A 21,585-nucleotide genomic window follows, 5' to 3' on the forward strand; every position below is an offset into this window, starting at 1 on the left:
CATGATCAGCTTAAAAACGCAATTTATTCATAGTGATAATGATGGGCTGGGTTTACTACTCACAATCAGGCTTTTGGTTTTCGGTCTATAACTTTTTCGTAAATCCCAAGGCAATACCATTCAAGTAAAAGAAGAGTTTACAGAATCATCCATATCAGTGTTTATAACACTAGAAATGAAATCAGGGCAAAGATCCATGAATCTCTGTATATAATAGATAGATGAGAGAGAGGGGAGGTGAGGGATTTTCTCAATAGAGTTTATATGTAATTTCTCTTCTTTTCCTTCCCCACATATGTGAAAATTTATTTTTAAATTAGTAAGTGTGTATATGTTTTTAAATAGAAATTTTTTATGATAATAAATAATATATTTTCAAATTTTTTACATTTTTTGTATACTTTTATGTTTATAAAACTAATTCTTATTAATTAGTCATACTTATTTTTGTTTAATATGATGAATATAATATTAGAGATGTGTCCAAATATTTTTTTACATATTTTTGTATTTTTATACTATTTTGTGTTTCTATCTTTTTTTAATTATTATTAGATTTAATTATGACATCAAGGGTTGACATATTTGATTCAAAAGGTTGAATTGTTGACTTGCCACTAAATAGGAAAACAACTCCATTTTTATTTAATTTTAAATTTGTATTTTATTTCTAGTGTCAATAAAAACACTTATTCTTTATAACACTTATTTTTCTTTAATTTTTAATATGGTTACTTAATATAAGATTCAATAAAATAATGAGAGTTAATACCCTAAATATAAGACTTAACAAGAGGGAATTGAATGAAGAGAAATATAGTAGTTCAAATTACATTTTATGCTCTCACAATTAGAGAGACCAAATTGAGTATTCTAGTTAAGAATTGGATTTAATGAATGTTGATGGGAGTTAATATTTTAAATGTAAGACTTAATGAGAGGGATTTAAATGAGGAGAAAAGTGGTTGTTCAAACTACATTTCTTTCCTTGCAATCAAGTAGGACCAAATTAAAAATTGGGGTATTTTAGTTAAACAAAAGTTTCACACTCACATTCACACTTTTAATAGTGGTATGGATATAGATTAAATCATTAAAAATATAGCAAGCCAAATTAAAACCACATGGGCCTTTATTATCTCTCATAAAATTCATATTTACTATCTCATAAAATCAATGTTTTTAACATCTCACTCCCCAATCCCCATTAAATCTCTCTTTTCCTCTTAAATTTCTTGATCCTTTTTGGCTTTCTCTAATAAAGTAGTAATATAAATTATATGGATTAAGTTAGGTTAAGGTCCAAAAGCAACATTAAATATAAACTCTAGCTTCGACCCAAACTAATATCAAATCCAAATTTTCTCACCCAATACATGGGGTGAACCAATCTTTTTCTATAAAAGTTTAAAGGAACCATTACTCCAGTTATCAGGTTTTTCTCTCTTCTTTATTAATTTAATGTAGATTTACTTCATGGATTGTTATGGTTTAATAATCTACATTAATTTAATGTAGATTTGTTATGGTTTAATAATAAAATACAATAAGTAAGAAAGTACTTAACATGAGCATATATTTTTTTTCACATTTTTTCCTTTGTAGGACTAAAAAAATGGAGAGGAGGGGGTAGCACATCCCTCTCTAACTCTAAACACATGGGCTGCTTCTATTGGATAACGCCTTCCATAGCTTCAATTACGTGGCCGCACCTGCATGTGCATGATGCCATATGAACGAAACATGGCTGCATTTGCATGCAATGCACACGCATTGAACACGTCACAACATATGTACGAAACGTGGCTGCATTTGTAAATGCACCATTGACGTGCGCAACAATGGTGTATTTACAAAGCAGTCTCGAGTTGCAGTTCATGGTGGAATCGTTGAGAGTTAATAAAGGTGTCTGTTGAATTTTGTGATAAGATAGAATACTGATGATGAAAATCTGATCTCAGTCGGTGCCATCTTCCATCTGAAAACCGGAAAAATATTCACACTAACTAGCTACAGAGTACAGCTCTATCTCCCATGGCTGCCATCCAGTCCATCAAGGTGTTGGAGAAATGCCAGGTCTCTCCACCTGCAACTTCAATCGAGCAAAAGTCTCTTCAGCTTACTTTCTTCGATGTCATGTGGCTGTACTTCCGTCGTCCCTCCCGTCTCTTATTTTATGAATTCCCCCATCCAGTTACCCTCCTCACAGAAAGCATCATTCCCAACCTCAAAAACTCACTCTCCCTCGCCCTCCAACACTTCTACATTCTTGCCGGAAACCTAACGCAGCTTCTTCCATCCACTGAACCCGAGCTCCGCTATGTCAATGGTGACTCAGTCTCGGTTACCATTGCTGAATCCAGTGACGATTTCAATTATCTCTGCGGTCACCATCCTCGCGATGAGAATCGATTCCACCCTCTGGTTCCTCAACTACCATCACTCTCTGACTCCCAAACAGTCCCACTGTTAGCCATACAAGTGACCTTGTTTCCCAACTCTGGCTTCAGCATCGGAATTACTTCAAGCCATGTGGTTGCTGATGGAAGAAGCCTTTTCCATTTCATTAGGTCGTGGGCAACTGTATGTAGGCTTGGAGGGGATTCACCTTTGTCGTCCGCATCGCTTCCATTCTATGACAGAACTGTGATTGATGACCCTGATGGTCTTATTAAAACAGTTTGGCGCAAGGAAATTGAAAATTTGAAGCCCAACAAAGGGAAATCCTCCTCCTCCTCCTCTAAACAAAGCTCCGACTCCGAAGTTGTCCCAACTGAAAGTAGAGTTCCTAAAGCCACTTTTGTGGTGAGTCGAGAGGAAATTGACCACCTGAAGCAATGGGTCTTGGCAAGACAAAGGAAGGACGAAGATCAGAATGTAGCAGCACCATTGCATCTCTCAGCTTTCGTAGTAATGTGTGCTGTCACCTGGGTTTGTTTGATTAAGGCAGGAGCGACGAAGGATTCTCCTAATAAAGAGATGGAGCACTTCATATTTAGCGTAGATTGTAGAGATCGCTTAAGGGATCCTGCAGTGCCAGCTACGTACATGGGCAATTGTGTTGCTCCTGGCTACGCAGATGCAAAGAAGAGTGATTTAACAGGAGAAGATGGCATTGTTATTGCGGCAAAGGCGGTTTCTGATGGGATAAAGAGGTTTGAAGATGGACTAGTGTTGAGGAGTGGAGAGTGGTGGATATCAGAGGTGAATCGGGTGATCTTGCGTTGTAGGGAGGGAATGGTTACGGTGGCGGGATATCCCAGGTTTGGGGTTTATGAGATGGATTTTGGGTGGGGGAAACCAAACAAGTATGAAACAATAGGAATGGGTGAGGGACATTTTTCTCTATATGATAGCAGAGATGGAAAAGGGGCAGTTGAGGTGGGGTTGGCTCTGCCTGCGCCCAAAATGGAGGCTTTCTCAACTTTCTTTGCCCACAGTCTCAAGGTCGACTGCAATGGTTGGGAAGGGGGGGATCGGGATTGGCCACATCAAGGGGCTAGTACTGTATAGCAGAATGTGTAATTACCATATAGAATGACATCAAGGGGGGATCGGGATTGGCCACACCTGGTCTGGAAGACTAATCAGAGTCTCAAAAATCTCAGTATTAATTGTGACCTTTTTGCATGAATCCAAGCAGAATATGAAATCGCATCTCTTTCAAATATGCCTATATCTAAATTTGATTCAAAATTTGACTATGAAATGCATTCCTACATTGCTAAGTTTGGGAATGCTTAAAAATATCTTATTTAAATAAGCAATTATTTTGGGCCGGGATTACATTAATAAGCACTTGATTGGGAAATAAGTAATTATTTTGAAAATAATCATTTATTTAAAAAGCCTTAGATTTTGAGTTTATTTTTAAATGTTTATTCTAATGAGCACTTATTCTAATACGTAGCACTCTCAAACTTGGCCAAGCTAACAAGAGTTCAATTTTGAGATAATATACAGCTTAAATGCATGAGCTATGAGCCAACTAACAAAGACCCACATTGCATGATTATTCCAACAACTTCCCTCGAAATAGAACCACATAATCCCCACCATGAATGTAAGCCAATGGAACCCACTATGCCCACTAAGCCCATGGAACCCACATTGCATGATTATTCCAACAACTTCTCGCGTTTTTTGGTAGATCTTCTGTGACATTAAAAATAAATGTCACAAAAAATACATGAGGCAACCGTTATATATAATTGTTGCCATATATGAATTTTCATGATGTTATTTTATGTTTTAACGATGCTTAAGGTAAAACATTGTTGAAACTTTTCCCTTGGCACTGTAACTTTCCACAAAAAATGTCATTTGGCAACACTTTTTTTAATGTTTTAATGATGTTTATGTGAGATGTCTACAAAACTCTTTCCTACCATTACATTCTTTCACAAGAAAGTTTTTTTTTTTTTTGACAACATTGGTCATAAACATCCTAAAAGATTGGAAAATATTGCAAAAAAAAAAAACTTGCGACAAAGTTAGTGTAGCCTAAAGTGCTTTTTGTTAATTTTGAATTTAAAAATTTTCAATTAATTTTGAAATATTTAATTATAAAATTAACTTATAGTTAATTTGAAAATAATTATAAACATATTTTTATTAAGTGAGAGACAAGGAAAATGTGAGAAAGATGCTTGAGGGATAAATGAGGATGACCACCAAGTGGGTGAACCAAAAATATCTATAGAAGAGCCATGTGGGGATATATATAGAAACTTTCTTACGGTTCATTAAGGATGCGTAAGAGCAATTGTGGTCTAGAAATAAACACTTTATGGTGATGTCATTCATCATGACAATTCTCCAATACTTCAATTCATTATATGATTGGAGCAAATGTGTTACGATTAGACCTGTTCATGGGCAGGGTAGTCCAACGGCCCGACTCGGCCCTAAACAGGCTTGGACATATTATTAGGCCCACAGGCCGGGTTCAAGCCCAATGATCTAAGCCCAACATAATTTCAAGTCGGGCTTGGGATTTTACATGAAAGCCCAGCCTGACCCGACAATATTAATATAATACATATATTATTAAAAATGTAATAATATTTTTTATTTTCTAACCCTAGTTTTCACCCGATAGTCGATACTCTCTCCCCAACATCTTTCATATTTCTCAGTTTTCATTTGATAGTTCCCTCCTCAACCCTCCTATGTAGTCGGCGAGCATCTACCTAAACTATCATCAACAACAGCAACCAGCAACCGATGACCCCATCCTCAACAATGGTGACTGGCGACCCCATTCTCAACACTCAATATGACCCCATCCTCAACAATGGTGACTGGCGACCCCATTCTCAACACTCAATAGCGGCGACTGATGACCCATCCTCAATGCTCAACAGCAGCGACTAACGACTAGGAAAGTGGATTCATCTCCTATCTCCCAATAGCAGTCAGCAGCACTCCGGCAAGCGACAACTAGTGACAAAGGTTTCTCTCTTTCTCCCTCTCACAAGAACACCATCTGATATCATTTTAATTCGAATTTATATTTGAAATCATTTGGTTTTGTTCATTTTATATCTGAAATCATTTTATTTGATTGATTTTTTGTTCATTTTATATCTGAAATCATTTTATTTGATTTTTTGGGTTCATTTTATATCTGAAACTATTTCAGCTTGAAATTTATATCTAAAATCATTTCTTTGTTTCTAAAATCCTATTAGGATTATGCAGGTGTGTCGGGCTTCGGGCTCAGCCCTCGAGCTTTTCTTGAGGGCTAGGCTTAGGCCTAAGATCAATGCCTAATGTTTGGGTTAGGCTCAGGCTTAGGCCTGAAGATTTTATGTTGACAACAGGTGAAAGCCCGACCAGACCCAGCCCATCCCATGAATAGGTCTAGTTACGATACTTCCCTCTCATCCCAAGGTCACAACAGCTATTCATGTCAAGCAAAACTACCTACAACATGACATGGCATGAGGATTGTGTCATATAGGTGAAAGGGAGGATAAGCCATTTGTACTTGCAAATCAAGTTTAACAAATATTTTATGTGGAAGATGGTTTGGACAAAAGGTGGCATATGGTGAATAACATAAAGCCTCGTGATTTATTTGCTAAGGCATAATACAAACTAAAGGGTATGTTGCATATAGGGATAATGTTCCCATAAATGATGAAAACATAGATTGGATTAGATATGATGTTGCAACGAGTGTGGTAAAAAAACCTCTTGATATTTCATAAAGTAGAGCTTCACAACGACTGGATGACCAATTCATCAATGACTTAGGAAGATGTCTTGGACAAGCCAATTCAACTAATGAGGAGTCATACGTATCAACTAGTGATGACTCGGATTCTAGCAATGCAAGTTTCTTTCCTTTTCCATTTCTAATAGTTCAACTTTCTTCTTGTTGGACTCTATTCATGAATTAATCATTAAATCAAGTTCGGGTGGAAGACATTGTTTCTTCTTTTTTGCATGCTAGTGGGTGGGTTGTCAACTCTCCTCTTACGGTCTGGCATCTCTAATACGTCATCGATGGGGTCAACAGTGTAAGGACTGACAAGAGATTCCCCAGTTGCTGGTGTCCCTTGATCATTTAACATGACAACTAGTGGTGGGCTATCTGAAATTGGGACATGATCATCAAGACTCATTTCAAGAGAGTATCCCATGTCCCCAATTGTTTGTGTTCCTTCGAAAATGTATTCTAATTCATCCCAATGACAATAAACGTGTCCTAAATGATCATGCCAAATGATGAGCCTGCACAATATAAGGAATTCATTAGGTTTTATACCATTCTAATCAAAAGCAAATGAGTGGGTTTAAGGCAAATTACCTTCATCAGACTTTGCCAGACTTCATTTGCGGTAGGATTTTTTGTCAATGGATCTACAATCACCCCTGTGTGGTTAAGGAGGGTTAAGTACCGCTTCTAATGCTGTCTAAGTGCATTATACTTGTTTTTGAACTGAGCATGGACATAACTCCTATTATGTTTCTCATTAAATTTCTGACGTATGTACTTCCACCCTTCCGTTGTGTTGTTTGCCTTAACTTGATCCGCCATAAGATTAATGAAGGTTTCCTCCTCTGCATCAGTCCACTATGCACAATCGGGACCTAGTTTGAATTCTTCACTGTCTATCTTGGTTGCCATCCTACTATCAAACCCGCTAAGCTTAATGAATAGTGCTCTAAAGACTTTAATGGGACAGGTCATTATCTATCTAATTCGGTTGTCCTACATCATAGTTCATAATAATTTATACAATAACACATAAATTATTATCATTATCTATCTAGTCTTAAGAAAACACATTAGCAAGGAAATCATATAATATATAATATTTTTGTAAGGGACAAGTCAAATGAAAAGTAAAAAAGCAATTACATGGCATAGATCTAAGAAAATATTGGTGAGTGAAAAAGGAAGGAAGATAGGAGAGTGGGAATTTGTATAAATGGGTATTATTCCCACTTAAAAGGATCACTTCAATATAGTCTAATGTACAAGAACCAATTCAACATAATTAGATAACATATATAATTGATTCTACAAACTATCATTATAACTCCTACTCGGCAATCATGCAAATAGAAAATCCAATTTTGACAAACTGAAAATATGAAAATGAAAAAGAATGTGCTGGTTTTTGGCATCACTCGTTTCCTTTTTTGCTTTTCCTCAAGCTTCAGCTATGTAGTTTGCAAGAACTGGTAGGCTTCTTTCAGGGAGTCATCTAGGTAAGAGGTTGAAGGAACCACAGAGGATTATAGAAATGTGTTTTAGTAGAAAAAGAATAGGATCACAAACCCAATTCATCACTGGCAAAAGTAACTCATGAGTCACAACCAAGAAAGAACACCAGTAACTAAATGCTAATAGTTGTGAGTTGACTCTGATGTAACTGTTCTGGATATATTGCTTCTGCATGCAAGTCTCAGAAACATAGAAATAGAAATCCTGATGGAATAAAATGTATTTCTGGAATGTATTGGCTCACAATATGCAGAACCTCATAAGCAGAAGAAAAATAGCAGAAATAAATAAATAATTATTTTAGAATAGGAAATACTTTATGTTCATATGCAACTATGCTCACAAAAGCTTGTTTTACACTAGAATGGTGTAATGAACTAATGCATGGAAGCTTTATTTTATTATGTTTTCTTATAATTGTTGAAATCAGAAGGGAAGGAATTTTAAGGAATACTGTATTCCTTGCAATGTATTAAGATCAAAATATGCAGGAACTTCTAAGCACTATAAAAAAATGCTGAAAGAAATAAATGTTGTAACATATTATAAAAGCCAAGAGCAGATACAAAGAGATTCCGTTTACTTATTAGGGACGGGCATAACTATATAAATTTGAAGGCAATGTGATTATGAACAATTAATTTAACTACATGTGCCACTGTTTTACATAAACTTATGCTTTAACTTGGGTTGGTTGTATTGTTAACTTATGCCACATTGTTTAGATATTGCAGGGACAAACTGAGTATCTTGAACCACATTGTTTTAGTTAGTGGGTTCTGTTTATATTTAATATTTCATTTTTCATTTTTCATTTTTTAATTTCTATTTTTGATGATTCTCTCATGTATTTATTTGTGGGTTTTATGACTTATAATTATTCAATGGAGGGTCGCAGAGAGAACCAAGAAGAGTACTTGGAGAGATGATTTCAGCTTTAGAAACAGAGGGATAGCAGATACAGAGATGAACGATGAAGGCCACAAAATGGGTGCCACGAAAGCCAAATGCTTGCCTCCTGCAAGTGTCATGACTAGGCGTATTCTCATCATGGTTTGGAGGAAATTCATCTAAAACCCAAATACATACTCCAGCTTAATCGGCCTCACTTATTTTCAGTTCAGCCTCTTCAGCTAGAGAGAAAGAGAGAGAGAGAGAGAGGGGGGGGGGGGGGAGAGAGAGAGAGAGATTACAGCAAAACTATGGGAAACCCAAATACATACTCTAGATCATCTATCATACATACAAGGACTAGGCGATATTCAATACTATCCAAGCAATGCCAGTACAAGTGAAAGGAAAAAAAAACGAGTTTACAGAGGCTGTGTGTGAGAAAACGAGTTTACAATATATTCAATACCATTTCACACAGAGAAAACGAGTTTACACAGAGAAAAAAAAATTCTAGAAACAAACCTCTTCCGGCGACGACCAACTTCCTCCGGCGACAGCAATGACGAAGAAACAAGCAGTTACAAAGGCTTTGTGAGAGAAGAGAACTTTCGGCGGCAAGAAGAAAGAAGAGTTAGAATGCTCATTCTAACCCTACCACTCATTGGGTTAATGTTCCCGTTGGCCGAAAAGCAATGGAACATTCCCAGTAGTGCCAATTCATATTACAGGTAAGCGCCATGTAGGATACACTATTCGCCAGTTTAGTTAACAATTGGGGGTAATAGTTCACAGATGCATGAAACACCAAATTTGATGTTTCATGGATTGGTGGGGTCCCAATTTATGAGGCATACAATCGCGTGAGCCAAGCAATCATTTATATGGATGATGCGCTTAGAAGTCACTAGCAAGTGTACTAGTTGATCAAGTAATACAATGATAAGTAGATTAACGTTCCCACGAGGATTGATCAAACAACTACTAGTATTGAATCAACCTTTTGTTATCTGATAAATCAAAATATTAAATAAATAAAAAGCCTAATTCCTAATTAGCAAACTACCCTAAGCAGTTTCGGATCAAACCACCTTTAATGATAAGAAGAATTACTGCATGCAAGAAACTAGTAGAACTGGTTTGGCAATTAAATCTTTAAGTAGCCCAACCAAAGTGAATTCAGTCTTGGGTTGGCGAAACACTAATTTTATGAGTAGACTCTCTTGAGCACAACCCACTCTATCTATGAGCAATAATTCCTATATCTCTATAAAAAATTTAATCACCATAGATTCATTAAGAACAAAGAATTAGAAGGTCATCAATTCAGGTATGAATAAATGCCAAATGAACCATGCAAATTATCTTTAAGAGCATTCAGTCCGTTTTCTTGATTAGATGATTTGATTACCTAAACTCTTTTTCAAGCAATTCAAGTAATCCAAGAAATAAGAACAATTCGGCCAAGATTATTCTATTAACCGAAAACCCTAATCAAGAATCACAAGAATGAATCACAATCAATCGGATTTGCTAAAATATTAATTACATATCAGATTTGAAGTCCATTATGGTTTGCATAAAAGAAAGAAGAAAAAAAGATTCAATAAAGAAACATCAAGAAACCCTAATCGAATCTAGGTTACCAAATTGTAGAATCAAAGAAGAAAACAACCTAAGATTTTTGCATTAATCTTCGATCTCCTCTTCAATTCGCATTCAACAGCCTTCTCTCTTCTCTAGCAGCTCTTCTTCTTGTTCTTTGGTTTTGTCTTCAGGGGTCCGAACCCTAATTTCTTCTTTTTCTTTCTTTTATACTCTTCCTTTCAGCCTCCTCCATTTTCTAAAGTCAGACGCCTTTTTGGAGTCTCCCTTAGGGCTGCGGTTGGGCTGCAATTCTTAGTGGGCCAAACTACTATTGGGCTGTTCTTCTTGATGGGCCGAACTGCTGTTCTCCCATAAGGCTTCGGTTGGGCTGCAGTTGGGCCTCTCTCCTTGGTGGCTTTAGTGCTTCCTATGGGGTTTCGACTGGGTTTTTCTTCTTGATGGGCCGAAGTATGCTCTCTTCACCCTAGATTGTCCCAAACTCCTAGTTTCCTGAAATTCTGCCCAAATAGGGTAAAAACCATTGCAAAACATCATTAAACCATGTATACAGCAATAAAAATGATGTGTTGCAAGCACACACATCAATGGACGTTTGTTGAAATGCCTATGTGGATCCGATGTGGCACCGTTTTTTTGAAAAACGACAACGGTTCCAAACACCTCCTATCAGTGACACCTAGTAGAATGTCATGGCTGCCCTAATAACTTGAATTTGACAATTTGATCCTTTCCATCTCCAAATACCATGCAATCAAATTCTTTTATCATATAATATTCCAAGAGAGCAAAGGGTCATAGAAAATAAATTAAACCCTACTAGCTCAATCGTATGTCCTATAGATTCTATATACCATACTGCATTGGCCAAAGATTTCTTAAATTCTACTAATTTCAACTGCATAAGGCATTCTCTCCTCATGGAGAGTGATAGATTCCTTATTGTACATTTACATACCACATGCATACGACAATACAACTGATGACATATGTGCATACTTGAATCCTTTGGTTAGAGCACAAGTGTTTGCACTATCAAACTATAATGCCTCGTATACAAAATATCCATGATGCTTCAAGTTTGATCGAAATGATAGAAACAATTATTGACTAACGATTCCATGTAAATGTTCTATTATGAGTTATGAGTTATGTTCAATTATTGAACCTATTATCTAACAGACACCCACATATTTGATTTAGTGTTTTCACAAGTGATTTGAAATCATCCTACAAGCCAAACATAATATGTACCAATTTATCCTGACTATCAAAGCCATCTTGATAGTCCTACCGCTACGAACTGTCTAAGAATCTTTGCACCCACATATTTGACTTAGGAATGTATTTACTCGATGCATAGAGTGGTAAACATGAATGAAAAATGCCCAAGTATATTATTAAATGTAATATAAATAGTACAAGACTGCCCTTTACAATGCCACATGATTTGTTTTAAGGCATACATGATACAACTAATTATTTTCTGTTTTATTTATTTTAATTTTATAAACAATGTATAGTATTTAATACACATTAATCCACCAACCTACCATAAAGCCCGCCAGCTAAAAGACAAATTCACAAAGAAGATGTCCTTTGCTAATGCCTTGTTGTTTTCTAATGTTTTGCTTTCTTCTAGGTGCATAATTAATCATTTTCTTTTTGAAGTATAAGGACTTCATTGAATTATTCTCCATAACAGCCCTCATTTTCTGGACAAGGAACTGCTGGTTTTCATTTATAAACGAATGGGGAAAGATCCAAGATGGCCACGGCTGAAAATCATTCGAAAGAATTCAGATCTCCTACCCACACCTATCCATATGATACTATTGCTCTACATTGATAATATCTTCCATGAATGATTATATATAAATACTGGAAATATTCTCAATATAAGACTGTAGTAAGGTGATGAGGGCGGATTTGGCCCTCCAGTGAAATTATGACATCTGGCACCTCATGCCAATTAAGTGCAACCTCTTGACAATTAGACAGTTCGAGCTAGTTACAGGCAGCTCGTCACCTACAGGCAGCTCGTCACTCACAGGTAGCTCGCCACTTACAGGTAGCTCGCCACTTAGGGACAGCTCAGCACTTATAGGCAGCTCGCCACATGTAGTTCGCCACTTACAGGCAGTTCGACACTTACAGGCAACTTGGCATAGGTAGCTCATCACTTAGGGGCAGCTCAACACTTAAGGCAGCTCGCCATAGGTAGCTCGCCACTTACAAGCAGCTCACCTCCTATTAGGCCACGAAGACCTGCCACGGTAGAAGCACCTCGGCACATTATCGGCAACTCGGTGCAAGGTAGCTCGTTGCAGAGTAGCTCGACGTATTGCAAGAAGATTTCCTACCTGACAACCGTACTTGCCAGATCTGGCGACTGCATCCACGTCTCTGGCCAGGTGGCATCATGCCTACCAACTCTGACAATGCCTCATGTCTGACAGGGCCGTACCCTACCTGCGCCCACCAACTCAGCCCTGGCAAGTAACGGCTGTGGCAGAGAGTTAGAGGCGGTTACGCCAAATCTGTCAGAACACCGCTATATAAGAGCTTCGACCCCCCAGAGGGAAGAGAGGATAAAAATGGAGGTAACCCCTGCTCTCTAGCTCTCTCATTTCTCTAATATCATCTTCAAGCTCTCTATTATCAGAGTGCTAACTTAGCCATCGGAGTGGCCCCACCGGGTAAACACCCCTGGGTCCTTTGATTCAATTCTCGCAGGTCCCTTAGTTCCCACCGTCCGCAAAGAGGAGCAAATCGTCTCATGCAAAGGCAGTCGGGTTGCACTACACAAGGAGACTCACCACCAAGGTAGCGCACCCAACAACTCATCAAAGTAGCTCACCACCAGTGAACTTGTCACCAAGTAGCTCACCACTAGGGAGCTCGTCTTCAAGTAACTCACCACTAGGGAGCTCATCACCAGGTAGCTCACCACTAGGGAGCTCGTCACCAAGTAGCTCACCACTAGGGAGTTCGTCACCAAGTAGCTCACCACCAGGCAATTCGCCACTAGGGAGATCCATCATCCTCTGAGTCACAGGCCACCCGGCAGGTCAAATGACGAAGTACTTATCCAAAAATTAATATATCACGAAAAAAATTGATACGTGACGAAAAACGATTACATCACAAGGCATGGGGGGTAGGTGTGACTAGGGTTATTGTGGGTAGAAGATCCCAAATTCGAAAGAAAACAATTATCATCTGAGCGGTTGGAGAAAAACAGGTTGTACATAACCTGTTTTGAAAATGTAGGTATGGGGTAGTACTGTATAATTTCATCAATTTCTCATAATCTATAATATATGGTACCACTAATGATCCATACCCATGCAGTATATGGGTCCCTTATAATTTATATGGAAATTAATGACTTCAGCTTATCTTAATTAACTTATTTAATTCAAGTTAATAACTATTATTAATTAATTTAACTTAACTATTAACTTTACCTTTTTATAATTTCTTCCATTAACTTTAACATTATTAATTAATATAATTAAAAAATGCATTGACTTGGTTAATTCAATTTTATAAATTTTCTAAAATTAATTAATTTAATTTTTTAAATTTTATTTAGGATAAATTACAAATAGATACCCTATACTTCGGGGTAGTAATAGATAGGTACCTTGAACTTTCAAATATGACTCTTGAGTGCCATGAATTTTTAAAAAAATAGACACCTAGGTCCAGTTATTATTCTATCAGTAATTCACAGCCTGTGAAGACACATGCAACTTTAAACATTATAAAATACCAAAAATGCCCTTCTTATGTATTTCACCTTGCTTTTTTTTTTCTCCGGTGGCGATAATGTTGGATGTTCTTCCCCAGCAATGGTGTTTTCAGGTGGAAAACAAACTTATACCCACATTCTTAGGTAATAGATTTAGAAAGGAGCATAGCTATGGATTTTAATGGTGTTGCATTGTCAAATAATGATTTTATTCTGTTGGCAAAAGTCCTTTGATTGAACTCAACCCTCTTTGGATTCTTTCCAAGGATTAGAATAATGTTGCCCACACCAAAGACTATATCCAACTTAACCAAGATTGTTTTGGTCATTTTAAATTTTTTGTTTTCAATAATTCAAAAAAATAAATACATGGGCATTTTGATAATTTTATCACACCATAATGTAGGTTAATGGCACTAGACCTGGGTATCTATTTGTGGGAATTCAGGGTAATAAAGTGTTGCATTTGAAAATTCAGGATATCTCATTGAGATTGTCATGGATCCTTGCCACTCTCGTTATGGTCATAACTTGGATTTTTGGTTAATTAGAAACGTTATGGGTTTATTCTGCTTCTATTGTACTTAGAAAAAATTGCTAATCGCACAATAAAAGGGTAATTACGTATGACATTCATATTCCATACCCCTCATATTGGCATAGATCATTAATGTGGGTCCTTATTTGGAATTTGTGTATGATGGGGATGATTATCAGATGCGTTCAGTACATAAGGTCCTATCAGCTGATGGGTTCTCCCCTGTATCCTCCATCTGATCATCAAGCCTATGCAAACACAAACCTTGGGTCTTGACTATCAAAGGTTTTGAGGGTCCATTTATTGGTTGGAATTGGAATCGAAATCACAATTCTCTATAATTGGAATCGGAATCACCTATTTTCCTCCCTTTTTGGTTTAGGCAGGAATTGAAATCAAATTTCATAAAATATGTATGATTCCCAAAGAGCTGGCATCAGATAAAGAGAAAAAGGATTAAGGGGTTTTAAATCACATGTCTTTTTTCTTGGCTGGTTAGAATGAGATTTTAATTTCAAGGGGAAGGCCAGAATGATCATTCCTTCAAGTGGGGGAATGCCATTCCACTAGGAATGGAAATTAAATTCTTACTCTACCCAACCAATCAGCTGGAATTAGAATGGGCCATTCCAATTCCAAACCCCTATTCCCATGAACCAAATGGATTCTAAATTTTTAGGCTAGCTCAATACCAAATCTAAGTAAGGCTAATTATCTAATAGATGAGAACTCTAGGAGGTGGAAGGTTGACTTAATCCATCAAAACTTTATCCCTTATGCTGTTCAAAACTTTATCCACACACACACACACACACACATATATATATATATATATATATTGTGAAGTCGACATAAAATGTGGTGCAAAACTTAGAGAATGAAAGAATGCAAGAAGATGGTGATGTGGGCCGGCTCATAAAAAATATTATGGAAGGGTATTTTATTCATGAAAAGTTGATACTAGAGTTAAAGAGTTTATTTTGAGGTTTATTAATAATGTCTTAGCTGATAATGCAAATCTAATAGGGAGAAGGCTAAGGAAGAAAGCTGCTTGTTTCCGACGTTGAGAGGAGAAACTATATTTCATGCTCGTGTGTGTGACTGTAGTGATTCGACGCCATTTTTTTTGTTTGATTAAAAGATTCTATTTAATTATCTAATTGTAAAATCACGTTGATGATAATGATGCCTTGTTCTTACTCTTTGGAATGTTTGGAAAGATGGAAATTAGGCTTGTTTTAACAATACTAACTACTAACCTTATGTAAAAAAGATTGTCTATATTGACATGTTAGTTTCAATTGGATGAAGATTTCCGACCAAAGCTAAATAAAGTGCCTACTTGGGAGGGCTGAATCGTAGCAACTTCTGGTTTTATAAGATGGGCCCTACATAGACACCCTAGAAGCCCATTTTGGTGAAAAATTAGTAGAGCCCAAATCAGTTGTCATTCAGTCATTCGAAAGGCTGTTTCGCTTTGGTCTCTTTGAATAGTTAATTGTGGTGTTTCAAAGTAGCTGACCCAATTTAGTTGAATCTTTAGCTCAGTTTTTCAAATATAAAAGCTAAAGTGCAATAGCTTCAAGCTTCTAGGATGACCCTTATATGGACAACCTTTAAGCTATATTTTATGAAAAATCCAGAGAACATAAAGCTGTTTGATTCAACCTCTTTAGGTAGCTAATCCAAAGCAGAAACTTAGTTGAACATTCCATCTTCAGCCCTCCTAAACAAGCATGGAGCACCTAGAATGGACATGTGCTATAACAGGTCAAACAAGGACAAATTCCCAAGAGAAGTTGAGTCCAATCTTTATCTGGAAGTTTGCTGATGCTGGATGATTAAAGACGAAATTGATACAGATCAGTATTCCTACCTTTTTGTTTTTTATTTTAATGGACTGAGAGGAATCTAAGGCATCTTTCTAAACTTTGAAACCCCCAAACGGACTCTTAACAGTGTATCCATGGATCTTAGGATCCGTTTGGTTCGCAATTGGAATTTGAATAAAAATCTTTTGGAATCAGAATTGAAATTGTCTATTCCTATACTATAGTCTGTTTGATTCAGACAGAAATGGGAATGAAAATTAAGATCAGCAAGAATGAGTTTTCATTCCCAAAGGAGGGATAGGGAATGACGATTCCCTCAATTGGAAGAATGCCATTCCAGCAGGAATGAGAATGGAATTCTGATTCCACCCAACCAAATAGTTAGAATCGAAATAGCCCATTCCAATTCCGATTCCAGACCCCTATTCTTACGAACTAAACAAAGCCTTAAATAATGTATTGTATCGATATTTTAAACCTTGATACTTGGGAAAACGTCACCTATAACCTATGCTTATTGCAGAACAATTCAATGACCTCCATTAACTTGTGAATAGTCCAGATCTTGAAAACAAAATGTGTCGAATTTATTAACATGCAGTGGTATTCTTACCAAAATAAAAAAAAAAAAAGAATATTACATACAGTAATCATTTCTTACGTTTCTGCCCAGCTTCACAGTCTCACTCAATAATACCATTATTTGCTTGCAAAAGAGTAGCAACTATGGATGTTAAAATCTCAAGAATTGTTGTTGAAGGATGAAAATAGAAATAGAAAGTTATTTAATCACATAAACAACAGAAAGAACATGAAAAGGGACATAGAATGGATGAAAAGACAAGATGGCACATGGACTTATACTCAAGCTGAAATTGCAGAACTCTTCATGAACGCCATTCTCAATGTGGGGGTGTAACTGAAAAATTTGACCCATCTTTATTGGCCAATCTCACTCTACCTCAACTTCTCCCTTATCATGTGGATTCTCTTCTATGGCCTCTCTCATTTGAGGATATCATCACGATTGTAAAGCAGATGGATCCTCACAAGGCCCCAGGACCAAATGGTTACACTACCTTCTTTTATCAATACTTTTTGGAGTTTCATTGGTTCAGATGTTTATAACATGGTGATTTATTTCTTTACAAATGAGCACATGCCTAAAGAAATCATCAATAATATCAACCTAGTCTTCATACCCCAAAATCAACTTCAAGTGGTCCCTCTAGTTTCAAACCAATTAGTTTATGCAATGTTCTTTAAATGCCTCGCCATTTTCATCATCTACCCATTTCAATTGGAATTTATTGTGGAAGCTTAAGACCCTAACCTTTCCAAGTTTTTACTTGGAAAGCACATTTGGGATGGAATATTAATTCAAGCAAAATTCTCAAAATGGATTCCAATACAAGATCAAACATGTAGTCTCTATGAGACACAGAGGGAGACTTTTCAACACTTGTTTCTTTCATGCCCTTTTACAAGAACTGTTTGGTTTGGTGCACAAATTGGCATCAACCCAGAATTGGCTTAGGGCAAACCTCTTCACCAGTTTCTACAGGAATGGCTGATGTTTGGTTCAGTGTGGTCTGACCATCCGAATGGTAAATGGGCTTTGAGACGGGTTGCGAGTTTGCTGGTTCCACAATCCGGGCCAACTGATTTTAATAAACATTTTGTGCCCCTTATCCTACACCCATACTTCTGAAATTGGTCAATATAAATGGTGGACCTGATCCAAACTGTTTTTATGGCCAATGCAAATTAGAAATTATTTTACAACTAAGCCTTTGGAAAGAGTATAAATACAAATCTTTACAGTATAAATATATATATAAAATAATACAATACAAGATTTTGCACTTTATATATTTATATTTGTATTTTTATTGCTCAGTTTGGAAGAAGTATAAATACAAATATGTACAGTGCAAATACATAAAAAATAATACAAAATATAAGGTTTTATACTCTACAAATTTGTAATTATACTCCTTCCAAACTGAGCCTATCAAACTAAACCTAAGAAAAAATAATTCGAGTTAGCTGAATGTCATGCCTGTGTAGTGTAGTGGGCTGTAGAACCAATGTTAACATCCCACCGTCAGTCATAATATGCTTGGGACCAATAGTAAGAGGTCGAATGATTGGGGATCCCATGTATTTTATCAGTAATATGGGGTATTATTATTGGTTTCCACAGCCCACTGAACAGTTATTGCACTCAGCTAGCTAATCCTATCTCTAGAGCAAGGTTTTTAAAATCGAATTGGACAATGAACCAGTCAGGGGTCCAGTTCATGGGTCAAATTGTCTGATCATTTGAATTGAATGGATGACCCGGTCTGACCAAAAAAATAAAAAACAGTTAAACTATTGAATGGTTCGAACAGTTCAACCACCTAGGTCAGTGATTTGTTGACCAAATCAGTAGTTTTCGGCAAAATAATGATTCTGGGGTAAAACAGAACTGATCACCTAACCGTTCCTAATTTTTCCAGTCTGACCGTTTGGTCCGGTCCAGTTTTGAAAACCATGCTCTAGAGTAATTAGGATTAGCTGAACACAATGGGGCAATTTATGATTGGCATGGGGCATCATACCATTGGTTCCTCAGTCCACTTATGGTGCCATTGCATTCAGCTAATCCCATCTCGTGTGGCTGTGTTTGGGTAACTTTCTCAAAATCCAAACTTTCCTTCAACTTTCTACAATAATGATTTGCTTCATCATTGATTAATTTTTGAATGAAATTTAAAAAAGAGATGTTTAACAATAAGGGAGAATGTTTAATTAAGGGAGAATGTTCAACCGACCTAAAAATTCTTAGCAGGTGTTTTGTAGTGTGGATGAGAAATTGGTGGGTATGGACTAATTCACACTACACCCTGTGGTAGGGAGACACTGACTAATCCACACCACACCACAATCTACAACTATTCTGAATTGTGGACAAATTGTGTGAATTGGACCAGTCCACACCTACAGTGTCGTTCTGTAGGTGTGGTATGGACCAGTCCACACCACACTTTTTGATTCAATGTATCTCATATACATTTAGGAATGATCTACACCAACATTTTAAAAAACGATCCAGAAACGAAACTGTTCTTGGCCACTGGTTTCCAAGTCGACGATCTGACCGTTTGGTTCGAATGGATGGCCCGTTCTAACAAACAAATAAAAAATAATTAAAAATAAAAAACAGTAAAAAACCGTTTAACGGGTTAATGGTTCGACCGCTTGAGTCAACGGGTTGTTGACTTTTTCAACGATTTTTGGCCAAAAACCAGGTTTGAGGTAAAACGGAACCACTTGCCTGGACAGTTCTTGGGCTGAACGGTCTGACTGCGTAGGTCAATGGCAGTCGAAAACCTTGATCTACACAATTAATCATAGTTATCTAATTTTTGCATTTTATATGATAAATATATTGAAAAATGCATCAATGAATTAATACTAACCAATAAATATTATTTTTTTTTATAAAAACAATAGTAAAATAGTTAAAATTTTAAAAAATATATTTTAAATATTATTTTATTAACAAAAATATTAAAATGTGAAACAGACAATAGGGTTTCAGCCTTTGAGGAAAAGTTTGAAGTAGGGGATCAAAAATCAAGTGTAGACGGTCCCTAACCACGAGATTTTGTCGTGGATGAAAAATTGGGATGTGAACACAGTCCCATCCATGAGATGAATATGATGCCAAACACCACCTTAATCCTATCGTACAGGTAGGATGAATCCCGACCATTAATTGATACTAAATCCACAAGCAGAATGTGATTTATAGGGGGCTATTAATAGAATATGGGGGCTGTAATTTTTGAATTTAGTTTCATTTGAGGGATTTGGCATCAATCTATGGTCAAGATTCAGTCCACGAAGCTCTAGAGCTTACATCTCCACCCCAGAATGCCCCACAGCACATCTCTGCTGTGAAGCTTTGTGATACTATCTATCATCGGGAGATGTTCCCACTTTTAGGGGTGAACGAAGTACTGAACTATAAAAACCCCGTCGTTTTTCTTTTAATTTATTTATGACAGAAGAAAGTAACATGAGTCAACAAATTAATTCTGGAAAAAAACTTATATTAAAAAAATGGATTTGTTTCAGAGTTCTGACTCGATAGATTCTTATATTTTACGACCACAGGTGGCTTTGAGCCCTTGACCTTTAAATGTTTATATTTTCTTCTTCTTAATTAACAAAGAAAAGATTAAGCATTAACATGGGAAAGGTAGGTATGCCGCCTCTGCGCATCGATCATCACCATTGGTGACGGATTCCCCGGAGATTGGTACCCCCGCAGACCGCGAAGTTCATCGTGTTTGAACCGTGTTTACGATTTTGAGACTGAGCTCCACAAGAGCGACATCAGCATGAATTACCTGTGTTTTTTCGACGGTCGCCAGTGGAAATAATCGTCGGTGATGCTATTCGTCGCCGCCGGTTGGAGAGGGAGAGAGTGAACAGGAGTTCGGTGGATTCAGTTCTGGGGAGAGTGAAACGGAAAAGAAGTAACGGGAATGGTGTGAATTTCATTTGAGAGAATCGAGCCATTGGTGCGAGAGCCGAACGGTCGTTTAGTTCTCCTTGCACGGGTTTAGCAAAAACACCAGTCTATAAATGCGCGAGTTCGCATCAGCGCCACACAGGTGATTCACACAAGGAAACAGTAACACCTGTCCTCCCACACGAGTTCCATCTTTATGCGTGCGGAGATAACGCGTATTAGGTAACGGGGATCCCATTCTTGCTTGACCCTCTTTTTTGACTCAAATTTGGAGGAGAACCCTGCTTACCATTCTTCTGTCTCATTCCACCACCATCGGAAGGTAATCACTCCTCCATTCTTATTTTTTCTTTGCAAAACATTCGAGGGAGGGGTTTTTTCACTACCGGCAAGGTGGAATGAACTCAACCCCTGGGCTGAAGCACCGCTTGCCGTTGTTGTAATGACAGAAGCTGTAACCCAGAAAAGTGAGGAGAAATTAAGGTTACGTTTGGTTTAATTTTCATTCTTTCTCATTCATGAAATTCTAAAATGGAAAAGAATAAGTAAAAATAAATAGAACAAGAAAATATTGTTATGAACCAAATGTTTTTCCTTTTTTTTTTGTTTTTTCTAAAAATGAATTCTTTTTAGACTGACAAGTGTCTCCTGTGTTGTTCATTTTCATTATTCAAATAAAAAATTGTGCCAGTA

The 21,585-nt window shown here is 36.9% G+C and overlaps 1 protein-coding gene and 1 long non-coding RNA gene across 2 annotated transcripts; one reads left to right on the top strand and one right to left on the bottom strand.

The window, feature by feature from the left end:
* Positions 1 to 1,609: 1,609 nt before the first annotated feature.
* LOC148876302 (anthocyanidin 3-O-glucoside 6''-O-acyltransferase-like) lies at positions 1,610 to 3,670 on the top strand. The gene has a single exon (XM_088979655.1). It carries the CDS (start codon positions 2,035 to 2,037, stop codon positions 3,511 to 3,513), a length of 1,479 nt encoding a protein of 492 aa, XP_088835781.1. The 5' UTR covers positions 1,610 to 2,034; the 3' UTR covers positions 3,514 to 3,670.
* A 2,521-nt stretch (positions 3,671 to 6,191) lies between these two features.
* Positions 6,192 to 8,646, bottom strand: LOC148876303 (uncharacterized). The gene is made up of 2 exons (XR_016110320.1): positions 6,818 to 8,646; positions 6,192 to 6,741 (listed from the first exon to the last, which is right to left on the bottom strand). It is a non-coding gene; the product is annotated as an uncharacterized LOC148876303 (long non-coding RNA).
* Between the last annotated feature and the right edge of the window lie 12,939 nt (positions 8,647 to 21,585).

Source organism: Nelumbo lutea, chromosome 1 (genome assembly GCF_056320005.1).
Source record: "Nelumbo lutea isolate HS-2025 chromosome 1, American lotus-T2T, whole genome shotgun sequence".
In the NCBI taxonomy this organism is placed as follows: Eukaryota; Viridiplantae; Streptophyta; class Magnoliopsida; order Proteales; family Nelumbonaceae; genus Nelumbo; species Nelumbo lutea.